Genomic DNA, 19399 nt, shown 5'->3' on the forward strand with positions numbered 1-19399 from the left:
GTGACGGGTGTAGCTCCCCTTGGCTGCCAAGGTCAGAACCTTGCACTGGCGCAGGACCGGACGGTGCGTTCCCAGGGCTCGTGTTACAGAGCAGTGACCACAGTTGGCAACAAGACACATCATCACTCTTGCTCTGAGGGTGGCCAGAGCTCGTTTTCCCTGGAGTTGGTCTCTGGATGAGCTTTCAGGGTTTTCTCTACAAGAGAATAAGAACTTTGTTGGGAAAGAACATGAAGGCAGTTTCACTGTGTGAATCCAGAGAGTCTGTAAGCTGCCCATCTTGCCCTTAGGCATCGAAACAAAGATGTTTTTGTCATTTGTCTGAAATCCGTGTCAACTTGCCTTTGGAGGTCCACGGTGCCTTTCCTCCTCCCCCTGCCCCCACCCCCTCAGGAAGTCAGTCCCCTGTGGGCCGGAAGGACCATCTTCTTCCATAGAAACTTTGGACGCCCAAGAGGAGACTGCCGGTCCTGGAAAGCAGAGGCACTGCCTCACCTGTGCTGCCGGGGACCCCGCACTGTCGGCTTCCACACCCTGAGAGAACGTTCTGGATCCTGACCAGACAGCCTCGGGAATGCCCGATTCCTGACAGGGTGCTCTGTTCTAAGACTGGGGAGGGCAGGCTTTCTTTGGCAATCCTTGGCCACTCGATGCTTCAGGAGATGCCATTAAGTTGGACTCCGCGTCTCTGTCTCTTTCAGCTGTGGTGTAACCTCTCCCTTTTCTCTTCATCTCCCTCCCCCTTCTCTTGCACACCCCCACCCCACCCAGGCTCAGCAGAGTGCCAGCCTTACCTTTGGAGAAGGTGCCGCATCCCCGGGTGGCCAGAGCTGCCAGCCGGGAAGGGACCCGCCCGCTTCGGCCGATGAGCGCGGGCCACAGCGCAGCCCCACTCCGCAGAGGAGCCCGGCGGGGAGCACGGAGGCAGACGGGGCCGGCAGGGCGGAGACGGAGGAAGAGGAGGAGGTCGTTAAGGACAGGACCCAGCAGAGTAGACCTCGGCCCCCGCAGCCAAGCACAGGTCCAGCATCCAGGGCTGCCCATGGCAGCAGCACTTCCATTCCTTTCATTGACTGCAGTGATGTAGACAGTGAATACGACCTCCTCAGGGAACAAGCGTCCCGGTCACGGTCCCAAACAAATGACAACTATGAGGGTGATTTGACCAGTGGTGTTTATCTGCTGTCCAGGGATGAGAGGCAAATAGAGGCTAGGCGCAGGGCTTCCCCTCACTCTGTGAAGTCCTCCCGGCCTCCTTCCAGAGAATTCCGTGACGCTGATTCAGCAGACATCACCTTTGACATGAGTGGGAGCCCCAGACTCCCAAGACATAGCTCTCTGATAGATGAGATGTTCAGGGCCTCGGGCGGTCACAGTCCCCTGGCCACCCCCTTGTCTCCCAGCAGCGGAAGTTCAAGTCCAAGTATGAGTTGGGACAGGACCGGGTCTCAAGGCTATGTTTCCGAAAACGCACATGACTATAGAGAGAGAAGTGTGAGAGGAGAGCCTCTCCCAAGCCAGGGTCCTCGTGATGAAGACGGTTCCCCCGTCTTACAAAGGCCCCACGTAAGGAATCTGAGATATAATAAGTCAGAGACAGATCCACTCATTCTTAGCCAGGTAGCATCAACCCCGAAGGCAGTGGATAGGCTTGACGGCCATGGAAAGGGAGGCCTGGCCGGCCCGGCCGCTTCGGAAGGTAGAACGCTGGCTAACGGTACACCTCTCGTGGGTCCGACCTCAAGGATCCCCGTGGCGCAGTCAGCGTGTGCCCCTGGCAAGGCAGCCCAGCTGGCACCCCTGCAAATGACCGAGGGTTCCACCAGCAGTGGGACTGAATCCAGCGATTCAGACTCTGAACTGGCCAGCCCTCTGAGCCAGCCCCTCGTGTTTGGTAATCCAGCTGTGCTGAGTTCCCCCTCCGGCGTGAGGAGAAAGAAGTCCTTGGGTGGCCTGCCTTTGAATGAGGACGGAGAGGAGTATGAGTGAGGAGACCAGAGGGCAGGTCTTCAAGGGCTGGAAACCTGGAGTCATGCGTCCAGGGTTTCCCTGGAGATGATCTGTCCTAGTGACTTGTTAATTTCTAATCGACCTTTGTTAGAGGAGGTTTTGGGGCAGGCACATGTTTGGGTAGGGCACGCCTGGCTTCTCAGATCTTTCAGAAGGACAGAATTTCACACATCATGACAAGTTACCAAGAGCTTGTTTCTCTTTCCGGCTGAAGGCTAGGAAGAAATCCTTTATTATGAATCTGATCATGTGTATAGTGTGTTGTATTTACGTGGAAATTTTCTGTGTATCTTCAGTTGTGTACACAGATCACCCTCCCATCTGGTTGATTATTGGGACGAAAGTATCACTGAGATCCCAGGAAAGGTGTGGGTTTTACTTTGAACCCCTTCTTTAAAAGGAGGGCTGCTTTGTTGTGCCTCATAAAGTGAGGAATTGACAAAATTCAAGGCCAAATGTAAGTTGGTTGCTAGTTGAAATGAAGTGTTGTTGAAATATTAGTTAATAAGACTAGTGAATATTTTAATTGGAAGCATTTGGGATTATTCTTTGCAGACTTCCTATGAAATGATAGAAATCTTCCTGAACTGTAATCGGTATGAGATTTTGCTGGTTTGGTTTGGGTTTTGCTTTCACGGGTCAAACGTTAGTTATGGTTGAAGGTGTGGAACAACTCTGGCCGTCAGGGCCTCTTGGTGAAACACAGAGATGCTGCTGAGTAACGGTGCAGGGAAAGGTAAGACCTCGCAGGATAGGTACTGTTGGCACCAGGAGGTTAGCAAACTCAGTGCCTGCCTGTGAATAGCGCACAGTACCGAGAAGGGCTGTCTCCCGGTCTCGTTGCCCTTGGTGGATTTTTACGCACGTTCTTAATATTCACATGCTCAGGAACAGTGTCTTCTGGCTGCTTCACTGTGCAGGAAAAAAGAAAGAAGTAGTGAGAGGTTTGGTTTCTTTTTAAATCTTACCATCTACACCAGTGCCTTTCACCCAGCGTTTCTGCATTTCAGATGGAAAAGCCTGGTTTGAACTTGCATTGCTTCTCAGCCTTAGCTGCACTTTGGAATCACCTGGGACATTTTAAAAAATTGGTATGACCTGAGCCCTGACCCTAGAAATTTGGATCAGATTGGTCTGGAGTGCCCCTTGGGGTCCCCAGATGGCTCTGCTAGGCTGCCAGGGTCATTTCTGAGCCAGACACTATTGCCTTCTAGAATCTAGTGGAATGTGATGGAAGTGTCAGCTGAAATGTTGGCTTGCTTGCCAACTAAGAAAAGCATCACCAATGAAATGCTTTTCTTCATGCCTGCTCTTTGGTACTTTTTAGTCTTTGGTACTTTTTTTTAAAAAAAGATAAATTGTAGAATAAAAATTTTAGATCCTAAGTAACTACAAAATTATTGAAAAGAGTTGTAATGATGATCCAGCCCTAATGTGCCGCCACACGAGTGGCCTTATTAAAACTCATCGTGTGGCTTTGTCATGGGGAAGAGCTAAGCAAGTTTAGGGAAACTGAGTAGAATTTGGCCACAGTGTTGAAAAAGCAGAAATATTGACAGACCCTGTGGTTCACACGTGACTCTGTCCACATGAATGTCGAGAAGTTGATTTTAAAGATTCTGAAAACTTAATCCATTTTTACACACACTTTTGCTTTATCTTCCTAATCATTTGATTCAGTGCATGGTTGATGAATCAAGTTGATTATTGGATAGCTTGAAAGATGTTCACTTGAGTAGTCTATTCATCTTTTGCTTTATTTAGATTTACATGTTTAACAGAGTCACAGAATTTTGAAGCCAGAAGGGACCTTGGAGGTCACCTAGGTTAAACCTTTATTTATGGATGAGAAACCTTGTTCTGATGAAGGGAAGAGACTTCCCATAGTCCTACAGCCGTTGCATGACAAATCTAAAACCAAAACCTTGGTCTCTGGGCTTCAGTGTTTTACTCTATGTGACAGCTTGATGCACTAGGACCTTTTGGATTCAGTATTTTATATTTTGAGACTCTTGTATGGATTAATAATTAAAATCATATGGAGATCAGGAATCCTGTAGACTTAGGTTATTACAGTCCATATTAGGTAGGAAGAACTACTGCTTTTTATACTGTGGGGTTTTTGCAGTTATAGCCCATTTTTGCCTATTCTGTTTTGAGCTTAGAGAAAGGTGTCAATTTGCTATATAAAAAAGTAGTCAGACGTGAGTTAAGCAGAGTCACATGTGGAATCTGTGGTATATTTGTGAAGGTGGTGTGTTCAAATGAGTTCTTTTTACCTCTAATCATACAGCAGTCTGATCATGAAATATGAATGAGCAAAGGGTATTAACTTAGTTGGCTTAGAATGTGAATCATCAGATGTAAACTCCCAAAGCAAAACATATTCCAGTAATTATTTTGTTTTGCTTTTTCCCCGAAGAGATGATTTTTTATCCAAAGTGTTTCAAAAGCAACTGATGAACGGTTATGTACCCAGTTCTATATTGACGAGATTTTCCGCTTTTAAGGTCACTGGTAGAGTTTTTCTCCGCTTTGGTTTTGTACCAGCCAAGCAACTCAGTTTCTGCTTCTCAGTCAGTCTTTGTGAGAGTGGCAGTTCTGGTGTGATTAACAGTGCTTAAAAGAAAGGGGGGTGGGGGTGGGGAAAGGTGTGTAGTTTTTTCAAAAGCCACATATTCTGACGTGCTGGGAATATTCACTCATTGCCTCTGGGAGAGCTTTCCTTGCACTAGTAAAGAGAGCTGCTGAGTGAGTAAACCTAAGTGTTCTTCGAGTCTGATGGTAGAGCCAGTTCACTGAGGTGAGGAGGTCAGAGAAAGCCAGCAGGCTGCGTGCCACCCCCAGCGCCCCGCACCTTCCATACCTTCTGCCTGCTGTGAGATTCTGGTCCCCAAGTCCTTCCCTGGCCTCTGGAATCTCACTGTGTGGTATAAGAAGGGCAGGCACATGCCTGAAGTTGAACTAAGTGCAGGAAGATCAGAGATGGGGTTGGGTGTGACCAATAGGCAGCAGAGATTAGAGACCTGTGAATTCTTTCAGACTTCCAAAGGGTTTCCCAAGACCTGTCAGAGCCAGTTTTTCTAAGGCAACAGCTAGTGTAGGGGTCGCCTGCATCAATAAGGAAGCCAAGTCTTCAGATCGCGGCCGCTCCTGTGCAATGATATCTTAAAGCCTTGGGTGGAAGACAAACCAAATATAGAAACAGAGATCTTCAAGCCACTCAGGGCGACTCTGGGGCCTCCGCGCATGAATATCTTTTGTTAGATAGTATTTCAAAACATGTAAATTACAGATCCTTTTGTGACTGAGTTTTGTTGCTGCTTGTTCGGGCAGCATAAAAATGCAAGAAATTCTCGTAAAGAACTGCATTTAATGAGCTCCAGAACTTACAGTGGATTGCCCCAGCTCCTTGACCAGTCATCTGTATGCCATGATGCTATTTTATTAGACAGGCATTTAGTTAAAGGAAGTCTGTGAGCCACATTCTTCTCCACATGTGTGATTTGTATTTGGAAATTTCTCACAGATTTATCTCACCAAATGGTGCTTCTGTGGCCCGCACTTAAAAATGTGAATAATTTCCATTTGATGCTCCAGAACTTCTTTGAAGATTCAAACCAAGTAATGCTTTAAAAATATATACACACACTAGGACTGCAAAACCAAAATACAGCACGAGCCTCTTGAAATTTCCACCAAGTATACGAAATCCAGCCTGTCCTCAGTTGAATCAGAAACCCCACTTGCATCTTCGCTGTGGAGTCAGTTTGCTTGTGTTGGCAAAGCAGTTCCTAAAAGAAGCAGCAGTTAAAATATTAAGCTGCCATTTTAAATTTTGTTAAAACTGTTGTGAATGTGCATCACCTCCCTTTTTCATAGCTTTAACCAGTGTTAATATGGTTTTAATCAACTTTTTCCACTTAAAATGCTATTCCCTATTTCAACACAGTATGGGTTTGGTGCAATTGAAGTCATCAGTGAGTGATTGGGCTACAGGTAGGCCCAGCCTTAAATTAAGAAACTTGGGGTCCCCTTCATTACTAGGTTTATTTTGAGTTTATTTACTTCTGTCTCGATCACTCTTCTTTGCCTAGGCCCTCATTTTCATTAACCAGAATTTAAAGCTGTCTGAGCTGCATCCCCAAGAAAGGCTCTTTTTTTCTGGATCTTTCCCTTTGTAGTCTATAAACATTCCTCCTCTCATGAGCTTAATTACTCTAAGGCTGGCCTTCCTCTAGTTTCATGGGGATGAGCCTACAGTTGACTCTTGGACAACACGGGTGTGAATGGCGCAGGTCCGCTTATGCACAGAGTTTTTTCAGTAGTAAATACCACAGTACCACACAATACAAGGTTGGTGGAGTCCACAGATGCGGAAGTGTAGATACATACAGAGGGCCGACTATAAGTTATACGTGGATTTTCCACTGCTCGGAGGGTCTGCACCCCTGACCCCCATGTTGTCCAAGGGTCAGCTCTATTGCTGCCAGTTTTATAAAGCAAACTGCAGAAGAGTCTTTCAATGCAGGCTTTGCAATAGAGAAAGTTTCTTTGAACCCGAAAGAGGTGAACATTTCAAAATAACCTGTTGCTGGCAGCTCTCTGAGTTTACACTCAGCCATGTTAGCCAAGTTCATAAGAACATACGGAAGGAAAGGTACTAGCGGATGAACTTCTGCAAGAAGGAAGTGATTAAAGAACTTGAGTCTGGCGACATTTAAAGAATTTACTGGCGCTGCTTTTTCCTCGTTAGTCTAATTCCATCTGTTTCTGTTTAGTTGAATGAAATGTAATACAGGGAAATGGGGTCTCTAGTGTACACTGTGTGTACCTCTAACACCAGTTGCTAGTTGTTAAAATGAAGCCGTGACGTTTAGATCAAAATAAGCATGCCACTTAATGTAGCAGCTCTCTTTCTATTAAAAAAATAATAATAATGAAAAGCAAAAAATACCCATGATGGTTTGCTCTAGCGTTGTAGGCATCAAAGATCAGAAGTGGCCTGGTTGCCACCTGTTTGGAATACATACTTGGAAAAGAGCTATTTATTGTTTCCTGGGTAACCTAGGGATTTTTAAGTGTTTCCTCTATAAACAAAAGTTGCAAATGCTGATTTGTGTGTCAGATACATATTTGGGAGGAGGTGAGTAGAGTTGTGAAAAACAGGTCTTGCTTCATAAAGTTCAGAACACATCACTCCAGAAAACATAGATGAAACTTCCAGCATGGGGGATTTTTTTTTTTCCCCCCAATCAAAGCAGTTAAACACCCTGGTGGAAGCTAAGATAGAATTAGTCAATCTTTCTTAAAGCTTTAGAAATTGAAGAGACTCTGATTTGTTCAGGATCGTTTCAGCGTGGATGGACTGAATGATGCCCACATCACAGCTTAGCCTTGGAAGCAGCCTCTGGCAATCTCCTTGGCCTTTGGTGTTCGGTTATAACTTCTGGTGGAAGGCAGCTCCTTGGCGTCTTTGTGTGGCTTCTTGATCAGGTTGCTCTGATATGTCTTAAGGTGGTTTGGTATTTGAAAGTAGGGAGGATTGAACATCAACTGTTGACAGAGGGTATCTGATCTAAGTCTGTAGTTGAGAGCTGGTGTGAAAGGTTAGCTTCAAGGCAGGTGCTGTTAATGCAGTCATGGAAATGGTACTGAGAATTACGTGAGCTTGTTGCTAGGGGTCAGGTGCAGGAACTTCAGAATATTGAAGAATAGAAGTGAGAAATCACTGCAAAATGCAACATAAACCAAGAGTACTAAGGCGGGAGCAAGGACCATTGTGTGTGTGTGTGTTGGGGGGTGGGGTGTATAACAAAGCATCGGACAGTAATTAACTCTACTTTTGAGTAAGAGGTAGAGGTGTTTAGTGGTACCAGGAGTTTGGAGGCAATCCTTCTGCTTTATTATAAATTGGGGTTGTTAACTGACTCTCAAATAGGAAACAGTAGAAGGGTCATTTTGGAGCCTCTGATGGGCCTGTCAGTATCCCCAGATGACCTTTCTGGCTCATGAAACTGGGCCAACACTTGCTTTTTCCTGGGCCTTGCAGTTCCTTTGTAAGAAGGAAAGCATTTGTCACTCTGCCCGCAGTGATTTATAGAAAGACCAAAGATAGGCTTTCCTTAGTCAAGAACACACACCCCGCTGCTCTCTACACACGCACCTGAATGGCCAGTGGATTCGGTCCCTTACCCTCACCTCCTTTCTGCCTGGAAGGTTGCTGTGAAAACCTGACTAACCCAATCTCACAAGCTTGGCCTATGTTATTAATCCAGTTCCCTTCTGTTCTCTCTGTGTGTACATTTAATATTTTATTAAAAATTTCTAATACGCTGAATTAATTTTACAGTAGACAAGGCTGGGGACTTCATTCTCATTTTTGTCATTTGTTTAATAAATTTGAGAAAACATTTTTCTGTTGTGCCGTGGTATGCACTGTGTGGTCAGCATGTACCTATCTAAGAGAAAACTTTTTTTTTCAGCGTTCTGTCTTTTATCCTCAAAGCATGGTGTACCTTCTCTTCCCTGCATTGTTGGAGCACTGTCTGATGTCTTTTTTTTTTTTTTAACATGACTGAATACCAGTTTGTACTTGGAACACCTGTTTCTTCTAGAATACAATGATGCTACATCACTAAACAGCAAGCCTTGTCACGGAGGCATCCTGAGCACTCATGCTCGGTGGTACCATATTTCACTAAAGGTGGGGAAATGGAAGATGAACGGAAGACTTCACTTTTCTGATTCCATCTTCTCCAGGCCTGCACTTTGTGCTGTGTGGCGGTGGGGATGGTCCTTGGAAGGGAGCCAGGATCTCTGTAGGGCGGGGCAGGGCTCATGGAAACAGAGAGCATCTGTGGCAGCAGCTTACGTGGGCGGAGCTCAGACAGCTAACCAGAGGACTGGCTTCCTATGTTGAATGGTACCATCTATTCCAATGGGGATGGCAAACGTTCCATAGCTTATAAGCGCATTTGGCTGTGTGTGTGTGTTTTGTTGGGGAGCGGGGATAGGTAGAAATGCAGAGAAGACCTCTCTAGCTCAGCCCAGGTGGCCCCTCATGGCCAGTGAGCTGTTTGTAGTTTGCTGTCTACCCAGAATGTAGGCTCTCACAGATACTGTCTGGTTCTACCTTCTCTCCACGGCTGAGAGCGCAGTAGTTCACGAAAGCATGGATTTATTCCACTGGGAAGGTGGCTGGTTTCTCCAGTAACAGTGAGCTTGGTGATTCTTTAAGCATGGAAGGCCAAACTCATGTAACGGTGTATGCACGGGATTAATAGCTTTTGTTAATCTCAACTGAAGAGGCTTTTACTTGTCCTAACAGGTATCTTGCTGTAAAAACTGTCAATTGTAACTGTTCTTTCCGACTGACGGCCGAAGCTTTGTCCTGAGTCCAAGATGGTGTTTTTCATTGGTACGAAGCACCATGTCCCCCACAGCCCAGACACTGCCAACACTACCACTGTGTTCAGACAAAGGAGAATTCTCCTTTATCTTTTCCCCATAAACAAGAACAAGCTAGTGCATTCGCTGTCATTTTCCCATTAGCAGCATTTCTCTTTATTTTTCTGCAAGTTGCATTTCTGTTGCTTTTCTGAATTGCTTGATGATGAACAGTAACGTTAATGTTTAGCTGCTTGTAAAACTTTTCTTCAAGGAACTTGGTCTAAGAAGCACGTACATTACTCACAACAACCTAAGTTATTGAGAAGAACGCCACCCTGCTATGATTGGTAATCCTATAACCTGGTTTTTCTTGTGGAATCTTGTAACTTCAGTGAAACATTGTCAGCCCTTTTTTTTTTTTTTCTCTCACATATTCCATTGGGGTGGGACCCAGCTTAGTTATCAGACTAGAGTGAATCCTGCCTGGTCTGGAGACTTCCCATGAATCAATACAGTACTGACCTTTTTTTTTTTTTTTTTTTTTTTTTTTTTTTTTTTTTTTTTTTTTTTTTTTTTTTTTTTTTTTTTTTTTTTTTTTTTTTCCTTCGGTAACTGGCTTTCAAATGCAGACCATCTCCAGAGAGGGTTTGTCTTCTGTTTTAGAGGGAGATTGTGGATTTAAAAAGAGGCTTTTTCAAAATAAATGCAAACCTGCATCTGTAATGTATTTCCTACGTGTGCCTTTGAAGCATATTCTGGGTACATAGAGTTACAATCTCCTATATTTTAGAAGCAAATGGCAGGAGAAAAATCACAATAGATGAGTAGCATCTAGACATTTGCCAAATACAGAACTTTGGGAGAATATTGAGGAAATCCTCATAGATACTTTTTAAATAATTGTACTTTTTGTAATTTTGAAAAGAGGACTTGAGAAAGCAATCAGCAGTCTCATTTTCATCTGTATTCTCATTCTCAGATATTTTAATATTTACCAAATCTATGGATTACTATTTTTAAAGTTGTCAGGTTTTCTGGTTCCCTCCTTAACAGGAAAAATAACACTTATCTAATTAAAAATGAGGATTCCCAATTTATTGAGTAGTTTAAAACATAGGACAGGTACAACTAAGTATTTGAAATGCCGTTTTTATTACTGGAAAAACAGATTAGAGTTCTCTTTCCCCAGGCTTGTGTGAGTTTGTTCTTAAGCCTTTTAGGATAGTCAGAGGAAGTAGATGGTCACTAGGCGGCTTGTACCCAGTCCCAAGCGCGGAAGGCAAGCGTCAGTTTGGCTTCTCGATCATAAACCATGTTCCCGCTGTTTTATGTGCCTCTGGTGGAGGGCTGGTCAAGAGATGCTCCAGTCTGGGTGGGGCTGCAAATCCAACTTCCCCTGTGCAGCCAGAGAGAAGAATTATGAATGTATATTACATTAAAAAGATAGAGCAGCTAACCCAGTTTCTGGGCTGGGTGATAAGTTGAAATCCATACATATAGCAGTGCTAATTTAAAGTTCCATAATTGTTTGTGCCATGAGAATGTGTACATTTAAAAGGATTTTTTTTAAAGCAGTTACGAGAAATGCCCCCCTCGAGAGTAGCATTAGTGAAGGCATGTTTAATCCGTGGGAGTGACATAAACTCAGCCCTCTTGATACAGATTAAGGGTGGACGCGGGGACATGGAGATCTGGGGGTGGCGAAGGGAGGCGTGTCATGAAATTATTTGGTAGACATGAGGGACTTGAAAGTCGTTAACCAGAAGTGTAACTGAATGCCTAAAAACCTGCAGGGCAATTTCTAAAAGTAGGAAAAAATTCTTTTAAGAATCAAAAGCTTCCAGACTTTTAGGGCGGTAACTGATCTTTTTCTAATCTCTTCAGACTTTTTTCCACTTATTGCCTTAATATCCAGGTGGTTTCTTAGAAGATTCTCCCCCCGCCCCAAGTTATTTACCTAGAGCCCCTTGCTGAAAGAAATTCCTTTGTGTCAATTTGTCATAGAGGAGGAAAATGATAAAAATTGCCAGGCATTAATAAGTTCATGGAGTAGCCGTGAGCACCAGTCACCGTTTCTCCTCGTTGCCCAGGGCTGTGCCTTCAAGGCAGGTGACAGACTGTGTGATGGGAACAAGCCTTATAAGGCTGCAGAAACCTGGCAGAGTCATTTTATCTAACATCGCCATGTTTGTTTGCTTTTTTTGTCAAATGGATGACTTCAGTGAAAATTGGTCACATGTAGCTCTAGTAACTGTGACCTTAGATATTGACCTTTCAGACACAACTCTTGACACTTGCCCGAGGGCAGGCCCTGCGTGGACACCAGTTTGTACAGACCCTTGTCACACACTGGCTCCAAGTCGAAAGAGAATTTTCATTACTCACCAAGCTGCCAAATTCTACTGATTACTCTCGTCAGCATATTCCATTGATTGTTGAATGGTAAATGAGCTACCTATTTTTGTTTGGGACACGTGTCATCTATGAATTTTCAAAGCCTTGAGGAGTTTCTCTTGCAAGGGGAGGAAGGAGGCTATTCTCCATGGATGTGGCTCAGATTGGTAAATGGAACCTCAGAGTTTGGGACCTTTCCCTTCCTTAGCATTGCTGGTAGATTTCTAGAACAGGCTGCTTGGTCTTTATTGATTTATTGGTCTTACTATTTAAATACACTCATCGCCTTGGCCTTCTTGGGCCCCGTTAGTAGACACAAAGCCCCTTGAAGTAGGCTCTATGGAAGTGGAAATGGGCTTCCCTAATTTGGTCATCCTCCAAGGTTGTGTATTGCACGTGTAACATCGGTGTCACACACACCTTTAGGCCACGTGAGTGAGAACGTAGCTGAACCCGGAACTGCCCCGGACTCTACGTAGGAACCTTGGTTGTCATCAGGTTCACTCTCGGTGTCCCGCTTTCTGAATCCTGTCTCCAGTGTGCTCCAGTGGGGTGTCTTCTAGATTGCTATCTTCTTTGCAATGTGTCCTGCCTTCTCGGCAGGGTGGCACCTCTCCCGGAGCCCTGGTCTGTTAGCTCACCCTTCTGGCCCGCTAGGTCTACCAAACTGAAGTGTCCCCGGGGAAATTCACAAGGGCAGCTGTCGACCTTTGGAGGGTGGACATGGTTGTACTCGAGTGTGTTTCCCCTTATTTTCTCCCTCGCCATGTGGCCCTTGGTTTTTTATCTGCTGCTGGATGCCGTCCAGGGGCTAATCAGTACCGTTTCCCCGCCTGCACACCTCCTTCAAGCTAGCCTTCTAACTGCTTTTTGTTCATGGCTCCAACTCTTTCAATGAGGAGGCGAACGCTTTTTCTGTCCCACGTCACTGCAGATTCAAGGCCCGGCATGTTCTCACTTACACTGCCTCACCTGGTCTCATACATAGTGTGAGAGCTGAAGGTAAGCCCCCATGCTTTGCCAGATGATGGTGGACAAATAAAAGGTGACCCTCCAATAGCAACTCACAAATGCATGAAATGTTTTGATCTCCAGACAGACTGCCAGAATTTCTCTTCTCTAATTCCTCTTTGTAGTGATAACATTTTTCTTTTTGTGATTCTTTTTGTTTTTAAAGAGAATAGTGTAGTACCTTGAATCAATTGCAGTTATGATTGTTGTCACTATTTCTATTTGACAAGTTCCAATTCTCTCGAAATGATTGTATTCGGTTGTGCACTAGTGTCAATAAAATTGACATTTGTGAAGCAATTTCTGGCCTTTTTCTCCGGGTTTTACTGGGTCTGGTGGTGTGTGGGGTGATTGTGTCTTTGTCTCACATCAGGACTTTGTTTTAATGATGTCTACGAAAATGCAAGGAATTGAAATGGAGGGATTATTTTTTAATGCGAACTTCTGGAATCTGACTTTACCTGACATTTTCTAATCTTGTTCTTCAGGGATGATTGTACTGACCAGCGGTCAGTGGGCAGGATGTCTGCTTTCCGTTGCTTTTGTGGGCGTGCTTTCACCCGTGTGTAGGTGACACAGCTAGCTGGTCAACCTGGGACCGGGTGGGGGCTGGTGGTGGCTTCTGCAAGGTTCATTCATACTGGGATCAGGTTCATTACCCAACTCCATCAGCTTCATTCGAGGCTGACCTGTCTTGTAATTTCCGAGTGAATATGAATGAATCCAGAGAGAAAGGACAGAGGTCCAGAAAATGGGGGGATTCCTGGACAACCGCACTTCCCCTTTCCTTCCGAGATCCTCGACACTGTGCTGAGTAGCCATGAGCATGAACCTGTATATTGGAAAATGGAGAAAGCGTTTATGTCGTCTTTCCCTCATGATTTATCTCAGGACTTTGGCTTGTGTTCACTCCTCTTATCTGGGTGTGACTTTGCAGATCTGCTTTAGAATTATAAAACTGTTAGGCAAAACACTTAGTTTAGAAGTAGATTTTGAAACATCTCATTTTATTAGTAGTTTCAAAAGGTTGAGGTATTGGTATTGGCAAAATTCTATTGGCACAGAGTTTCACGTGCACATCATGTCATTTGGCTGACTCGGGTAATTATACATTTTCCTGTTATTTACTGTGGTATCCTTCTCAGAGGAATGATTAATTACCTATCATTTTTTGACTCATAAAGGGGAATTGTGGTAATGTAATGACCTCCAGCTTTGCATTTTTAAATGATCACCTTTGCTGTAATTGTGATACTAGTGTTTCTGTCCCAAACAGTGAGAGAGACATGGAGTGACATCACCAGGTATAACAAGCTCGCTTCTGTTCTTCGTAGAATGGGGAGGTGGCTGCTTTCCCTTTCTCTAGCTGTGGCCCGTTGTTCCAAGATGTAGTCTGTCCTGGGTGTCCCAAGTCCTTTAGTCTTCTATTAGAATAGCTCTATTTTCTAGTCACTTCCCACGTCTCCTTGTGATATAGACACTGTCTTTCTCGAGTAATTCTTAGAAGCTAAGGCAGTAGTTAGGAGATGAAGATCCTATTTGCAGATACACGATGCTTTTAAACTATTGTAATTATGCTCTAAGCAGAGTTCTCCACCTTATCATTAATGACATAACTGTGTTCCACTGAATAGTATCTTTAGGACTAAGGCAGCTGCAACTTAGGGAAAAATCTAGAAAATCACGAAGGGCATCATAAGTGTGCCATATGGTAGTCAAGCTTCTAAAGGTTTGATTAGGTGAAAATTGTAAGTGGACACCAGGTCCCAGAAGGAATTACTTTTTTTTTTCTTTTCTTTAATACTTCTCATCCCCAAACAGGCTCCCTGACTGGCAGCCCTCACCTTTCAGAGCTGTCCATCAACTCGCAGGGAGGAGCTGCACCCACCAGCACCGTCCTGTCACCCAACCTGAGCCCCGACACAAAGCAGGCCTCCCCCTTGGTCAGCCCATTGCTGAACGACCAGGCGGGCCCTCGGACGGACGATGAGGACGACGGCCGGAGAAAGGTGTGGGGATGGCAGGCGCTCGCCTGTTGATCTTTTGTTTTCATTTCCAGTAATACACATAACATAAAATTTACCATGTGAACCATTCTTAAGCACACCGTTCAGTGACATTCAGTGCACTCACAGTGTTGTGTGACCATCATCACTATTTCCAGAACTCGGTCATCCTTCGAACAAACTCCATACACGTTGAGTACTGCGTCCCCACGCCCGGCCCCTGGCAACCACCGTTCTGCTTTCTGTCTCTGTGAACTGACTACCCTAGGCATTAACCTCGTATAAGTGGAATCATACAGTGTCTGTCCCTTTGTAATTGGTTTATGTCCTTTAGCATAATTGTCCTCAAGGTTTATCCATGTTGATAGCACATGTCAGAATGTCCTTCCTTTTTTAGGTTGACTAGTATTCCATTGTATGGAGATACCACATTTCCATTGATGGGACAGCTGGGTTGTTTCCTCCTCTTGGCTATTTCATCTTAATGTGCTGGGAACGTGGGTGTACAAGTATCTGTTCTCATCTCTGCTTCATGTGTATACCCAGAGGTGGAATCGGTTGGACTCTTGTGGGAAGCAAGATGGTTAACAATAAGGGATTTCCTTTTAATTGCTGGTTAAAGAGAAGCAAAACCGGTGGCAGACCTGCTCTAGGGCGGTGCTGCCTGCCCGCCTAACCAATGGACTGTAGCTGCTGTAACCCTCCTCCCTTTGGATCAGCACCCTTCGTGTTCCCATGAACAATGTAACTTCCATTTCCTAAAAATCAATAGCACCAGCCCACGATGCCCAGCACAAAGGCTGCTGTGCTTTCTGTTTCATTCATTTCCTTGAAGCCTGCGCCACTCTGTTATCCTAATTAATTAGATTTTCAGGTGCCCAGTATTGAATGAATAGTCCTCAGTGGCAGCTAACACACTCATTCGAGGCCTTTCACTGCGGGTGGTATTTACACGGAAGGAAACATTCCTAGGCAGTTTTCTCATCATAGAAATCCATTTTCTATCCTAGTTCCTCTCACACCAAAAAAGGAGAATAGATAAGAGTTTATTTAGCCTTGATACCAGTCAACCAGAGATCGTAAGTTAGCAATGTATCACTTTAGTTGGGACTTTCTTATAATCAGGACATGCTTAGAGACTTTAGGCTCAAATGATTATGTCTTCTTTCTTTTAATGGATTTTGCAGAGATTCCCAACTGACAAAGCATACTTCATCGCTAAGGAAGTCTCCACCACTGAGAGAACATATCTGAAGGATCTCGAAGTCATCACTTCGGTATGTGTAGCATTTCCCCTAAAGCCTTAGATTACATAATTTATCTTGCCTGATACTCAGCTTTAGGAGACAAGCTGGATCTAATTAAATGTTGGGTTCTCTGACTCCAATTAAAAGAATTTTGGTTCTGGGTTGTAGAAATTAGGCAGTAATAGTATGTTTAATTTGGAATATGCTCTAAAAAGCTTTTATAACTGTGATTTTTTAAGTGCAAAGGAAGGAAGTTTCTAAAGTGGAGAAATTTAAAATTAAACGTGTTACTGTCTGCCTGCACCGATGGAGAACATTTCATGTTTTGCCCTTTATTTTTGCTTGAGGGAGACCTCAGAGGCTAATTAGAAGCCTTGTTTTATCTTTGCCAATAAATTGAGCCATGTCAGCAAAATCTACCCAAAAGACTGCCTTTTATTAATCAGTCCCGTTCAGTCTTGGAAACAAATTCAAAGCATGGCAGATGACTTCATGATCCTGGATTCTGGGAAGGAACCTAGCCCACTGGAGGTCAGTTGGAATCGTTGGGTTTCTGTGCCTCTAGGGCAGCCGTGGTGACCTGGGCAGGTGCTCAGCAATCATTGTGAGACCCACCTGGACTCGAGGTCAGTGAGATGAGTAATGTGTGTGAAGGCAGAGGCTTCACCTCTCTGGTTCAGCCATCTTCCTGCTCAGCATTTCAACAGAGGAGCAGAGATGGAAGTTTCTCAAGGACTAAACCAGAGGGCGTGGAGTGGTGTAACTCAGCGGTGACCCAGTGAGCTGGCCGTAATGGAAGTTTTGATTTCAGTATCTGCCCACTTCAGAGATTTGTCCCAACTTCCACAGTCAATTGGTAACAAACTTCAGGAAGCGGTAACGAAGAGATGGGTACTTCTTACCCCATCTAATGAAAGGAGGGAAAGCAGTAAAGCTCGAAGGCCCTTGATGCTCTTGAAATGCTACAGACGCGATAGGAAAGCCCTTTAGCCTCCACGCGTGGTGGGCTGCAGCGTTACGTCTGAAGAGTTGCAGACCTTCATCCTTCACCTTAACGCCTCTAAGAGTGTCCTCTTTTTATTCCCAGTGGTTTCAGAGCACAGTAAGCAAAGAGGACTCCATGCCCGAAACCTTGAAAAGTCTCATTTTCCCGAATTTTGAACCTTTGCACAAATTTCATACAAATTTTCTCAAGGAAATTGAGCAACGACTCGCCCTGTGGTGAGTACAATCCCGTGTTCTGTCTCCCACCACCAACTCTTTCTGTTTCTCATGTTATTTTTATGTTGTTCCTTATAAGCAGCACCCATGAGCAAAGATAAAGCGAGAAGCTGGCTTCAGACAAGCCAAGCTTACAGTGATTTCCTATTAAATCTACACATGTTAGATCTCATCCTGGATTTTTTTTGCCTTTGGCTTACAGTTCTTCAAAATGCATGTTTTCTGATGATAATTAAATGAATACACCACAAAATACAGTAATTTCTTCTGGAAGGATGATGCAGGTTATAAAGGGTAGAGGCAAAAGAGGGACTTGTAGGGGTGTTGGTAACATTTTACTGGTGCTTGCTTTATAGTCATTTAAGTATTATATGTCTCATGTAGCTTTCAGTATTATATTTCACGGTGTTTATAAAGAAAAATAAGAGCCCCATACACCACACACACACACACACACACATACACTTTTACGTTGAATCCCACTGCTAGGAATTTACCTTAAGGGTACATTCTAATATGTGAAGTGACAAATGGCAAAGAGAGCCATGGCAGAATTAAAAGACTGGAACTGACCTAAGTATCCAGGAAGAGCAGGCTGGCTAAAAATAATGTTAAGTCTGTTTATTAAATACCATATAAAAGATTGATATGTGAGTGCAAAAATTCAGGAAAAATTGTCTATACTATAGAATGCAAAGTCTGATGTCCCCTTCGCCTAAAGTGGAGCCTAAAGTGGAGTCTTTTATAGAAAATTCTTTTTCTAAAAATTATTTATTTATTTATTTGGTTGCACCGGGCCTTAGTTGCAGCTCGTGGGCTCCTTAGTTGCGGCACGTGGGCTTCTTAGTTGCGGCTCCAGGGCTCCTTAGTTGCGGCTCGCCAGCTCCTTAGTTGGCAGCAGGCGGCCTCCTTAGTTGTGGCATGCGAACTCTTAGTTGTGGCACTAAGAGTGTGGGATCTAGTTGCCTGACCAGGGATTGAACCCAGGCCCCCTGCACTGGGAGCACGGAGTCTCAGCCACTGTGCCACCAGGGAAGTCCCCTATAGAAAATTCTTACGGGGTTTTTTTTTTTTTTTTAAAGATGTGTGTAGAAACATGAGGAGTTGTCTATCTACTAAACACGCATTTGAAAAATGCCAGCAGATGATAGCAGACATTTTCTGCTATGTTTCGGGTGGAAATGGAACCCACTGTATACCGTATCCATCCTCACTACAGGTGAGAGTTTGGTTCAGAGTGGTCTCGGGGGTGTTCAGTGACTGTTAGGGCCTGCAGAAGCCCTGGACGAGGTGGTCCTGCCCCAGGTGATTCCAAGCACGAGATTCAGGCACCAGTTAACAGGTTCGCAGAGCTGCTCCCTGTGTTGGGAAGCAGATGTGCTCAGATGTCTGACTTTGTATGTTTTTCGTACCTGGAGATAATTCAAGTGCAGCTCTCTTTGCTGTGATAGAAGGAAGTAGGAGGCTTCACTCAGGTGCCCCTGGGGGGAGAGCACAGCCAGGATGGGGAAAGAGCAGGTAGAAAATCAGCTTCACTGAAGGTGGGGAAAGAATGAAAATGCCAGTTTAGAGTCTTACTCTAGTTTGGTGCTACGAATGCAAGAAATGAAAAAAAAATATTCTACAAAATCTAACTTTACCTTCCCGAAATTTACTGGAAGCCTTTCGATTGTGTTCTGCCGTATCGTCTCCTCATTCATACAAAGTTGAATGATGCTTTCATAATGGAGTCAAAGACCTTCCAGCTCTGGAGAAACCAATTAACAGTTCATTTTCTGGCCAGTGAGATGTGTATTAATATAGTCTTCATAGGTTCAGAGCATCTTGAGATGGTATCACTAGAGCAGTTTTGGTCCACATGGCAGTTGATTTAAATAAGGTTGGGGAGGGCTTCCCCGGTGGCGTAGTGGTTAAGAATCCGCCTGCCGGGCTTCCCTGGTGGCGCAGTGGTTGAGGGTCCACCTGCCGCTGCAGGAGACATGGGTTCGTGCCCCGGTCCGTGAGGATCCCACATGCCGCGGAGCGGCTGGGCCCGTGAGCCATGGCCGCTTAGCCTGCACGTTCGGAGCCTGTGCTCCGCAATGGGAGAGGCCACAGCAGTGAGAGGCCCGCGTACCG

The 19399-nt window shown here is 44.6% G+C and overlaps 1 protein-coding gene across 1 annotated transcript in view; it reads left to right on the top strand.

Annotated features, from left to right (window-relative positions):
* FARP1 (FERM, ARH/RhoGEF and pleckstrin domain protein 1) overlaps positions 1-19399 on the top strand; it is a 242706-nt gene that overhangs the window by 182669 nt on the left and 40638 nt on the right. The window contains exons 12-15 of the mRNA XM_007467218.1: positions 772-1021; positions 14629-14816; positions 16001-16090; positions 17148-17281. Coding sequence (XP_007467280.1) covers positions 772-1021; positions 14629-14816; positions 16001-16090; positions 17148-17281 — 662 coding nt within the window. The remainder of the gene's footprint in view (positions 1-771; positions 1022-14628; positions 14817-16000; positions 16091-17147; positions 17282-19399) is intronic.

This window comes from Lipotes vexillifer, unplaced genomic scaffold, assembly GCF_000442215.2.
Source record: "Lipotes vexillifer unplaced genomic scaffold, Lipotes_vexillifer_v1.1 scaffold291, whole genome shotgun sequence".
In the NCBI taxonomy this organism is placed as follows: domain Eukaryota; kingdom Metazoa; phylum Chordata; class Mammalia; order Artiodactyla; family Lipotidae; genus Lipotes; species Lipotes vexillifer.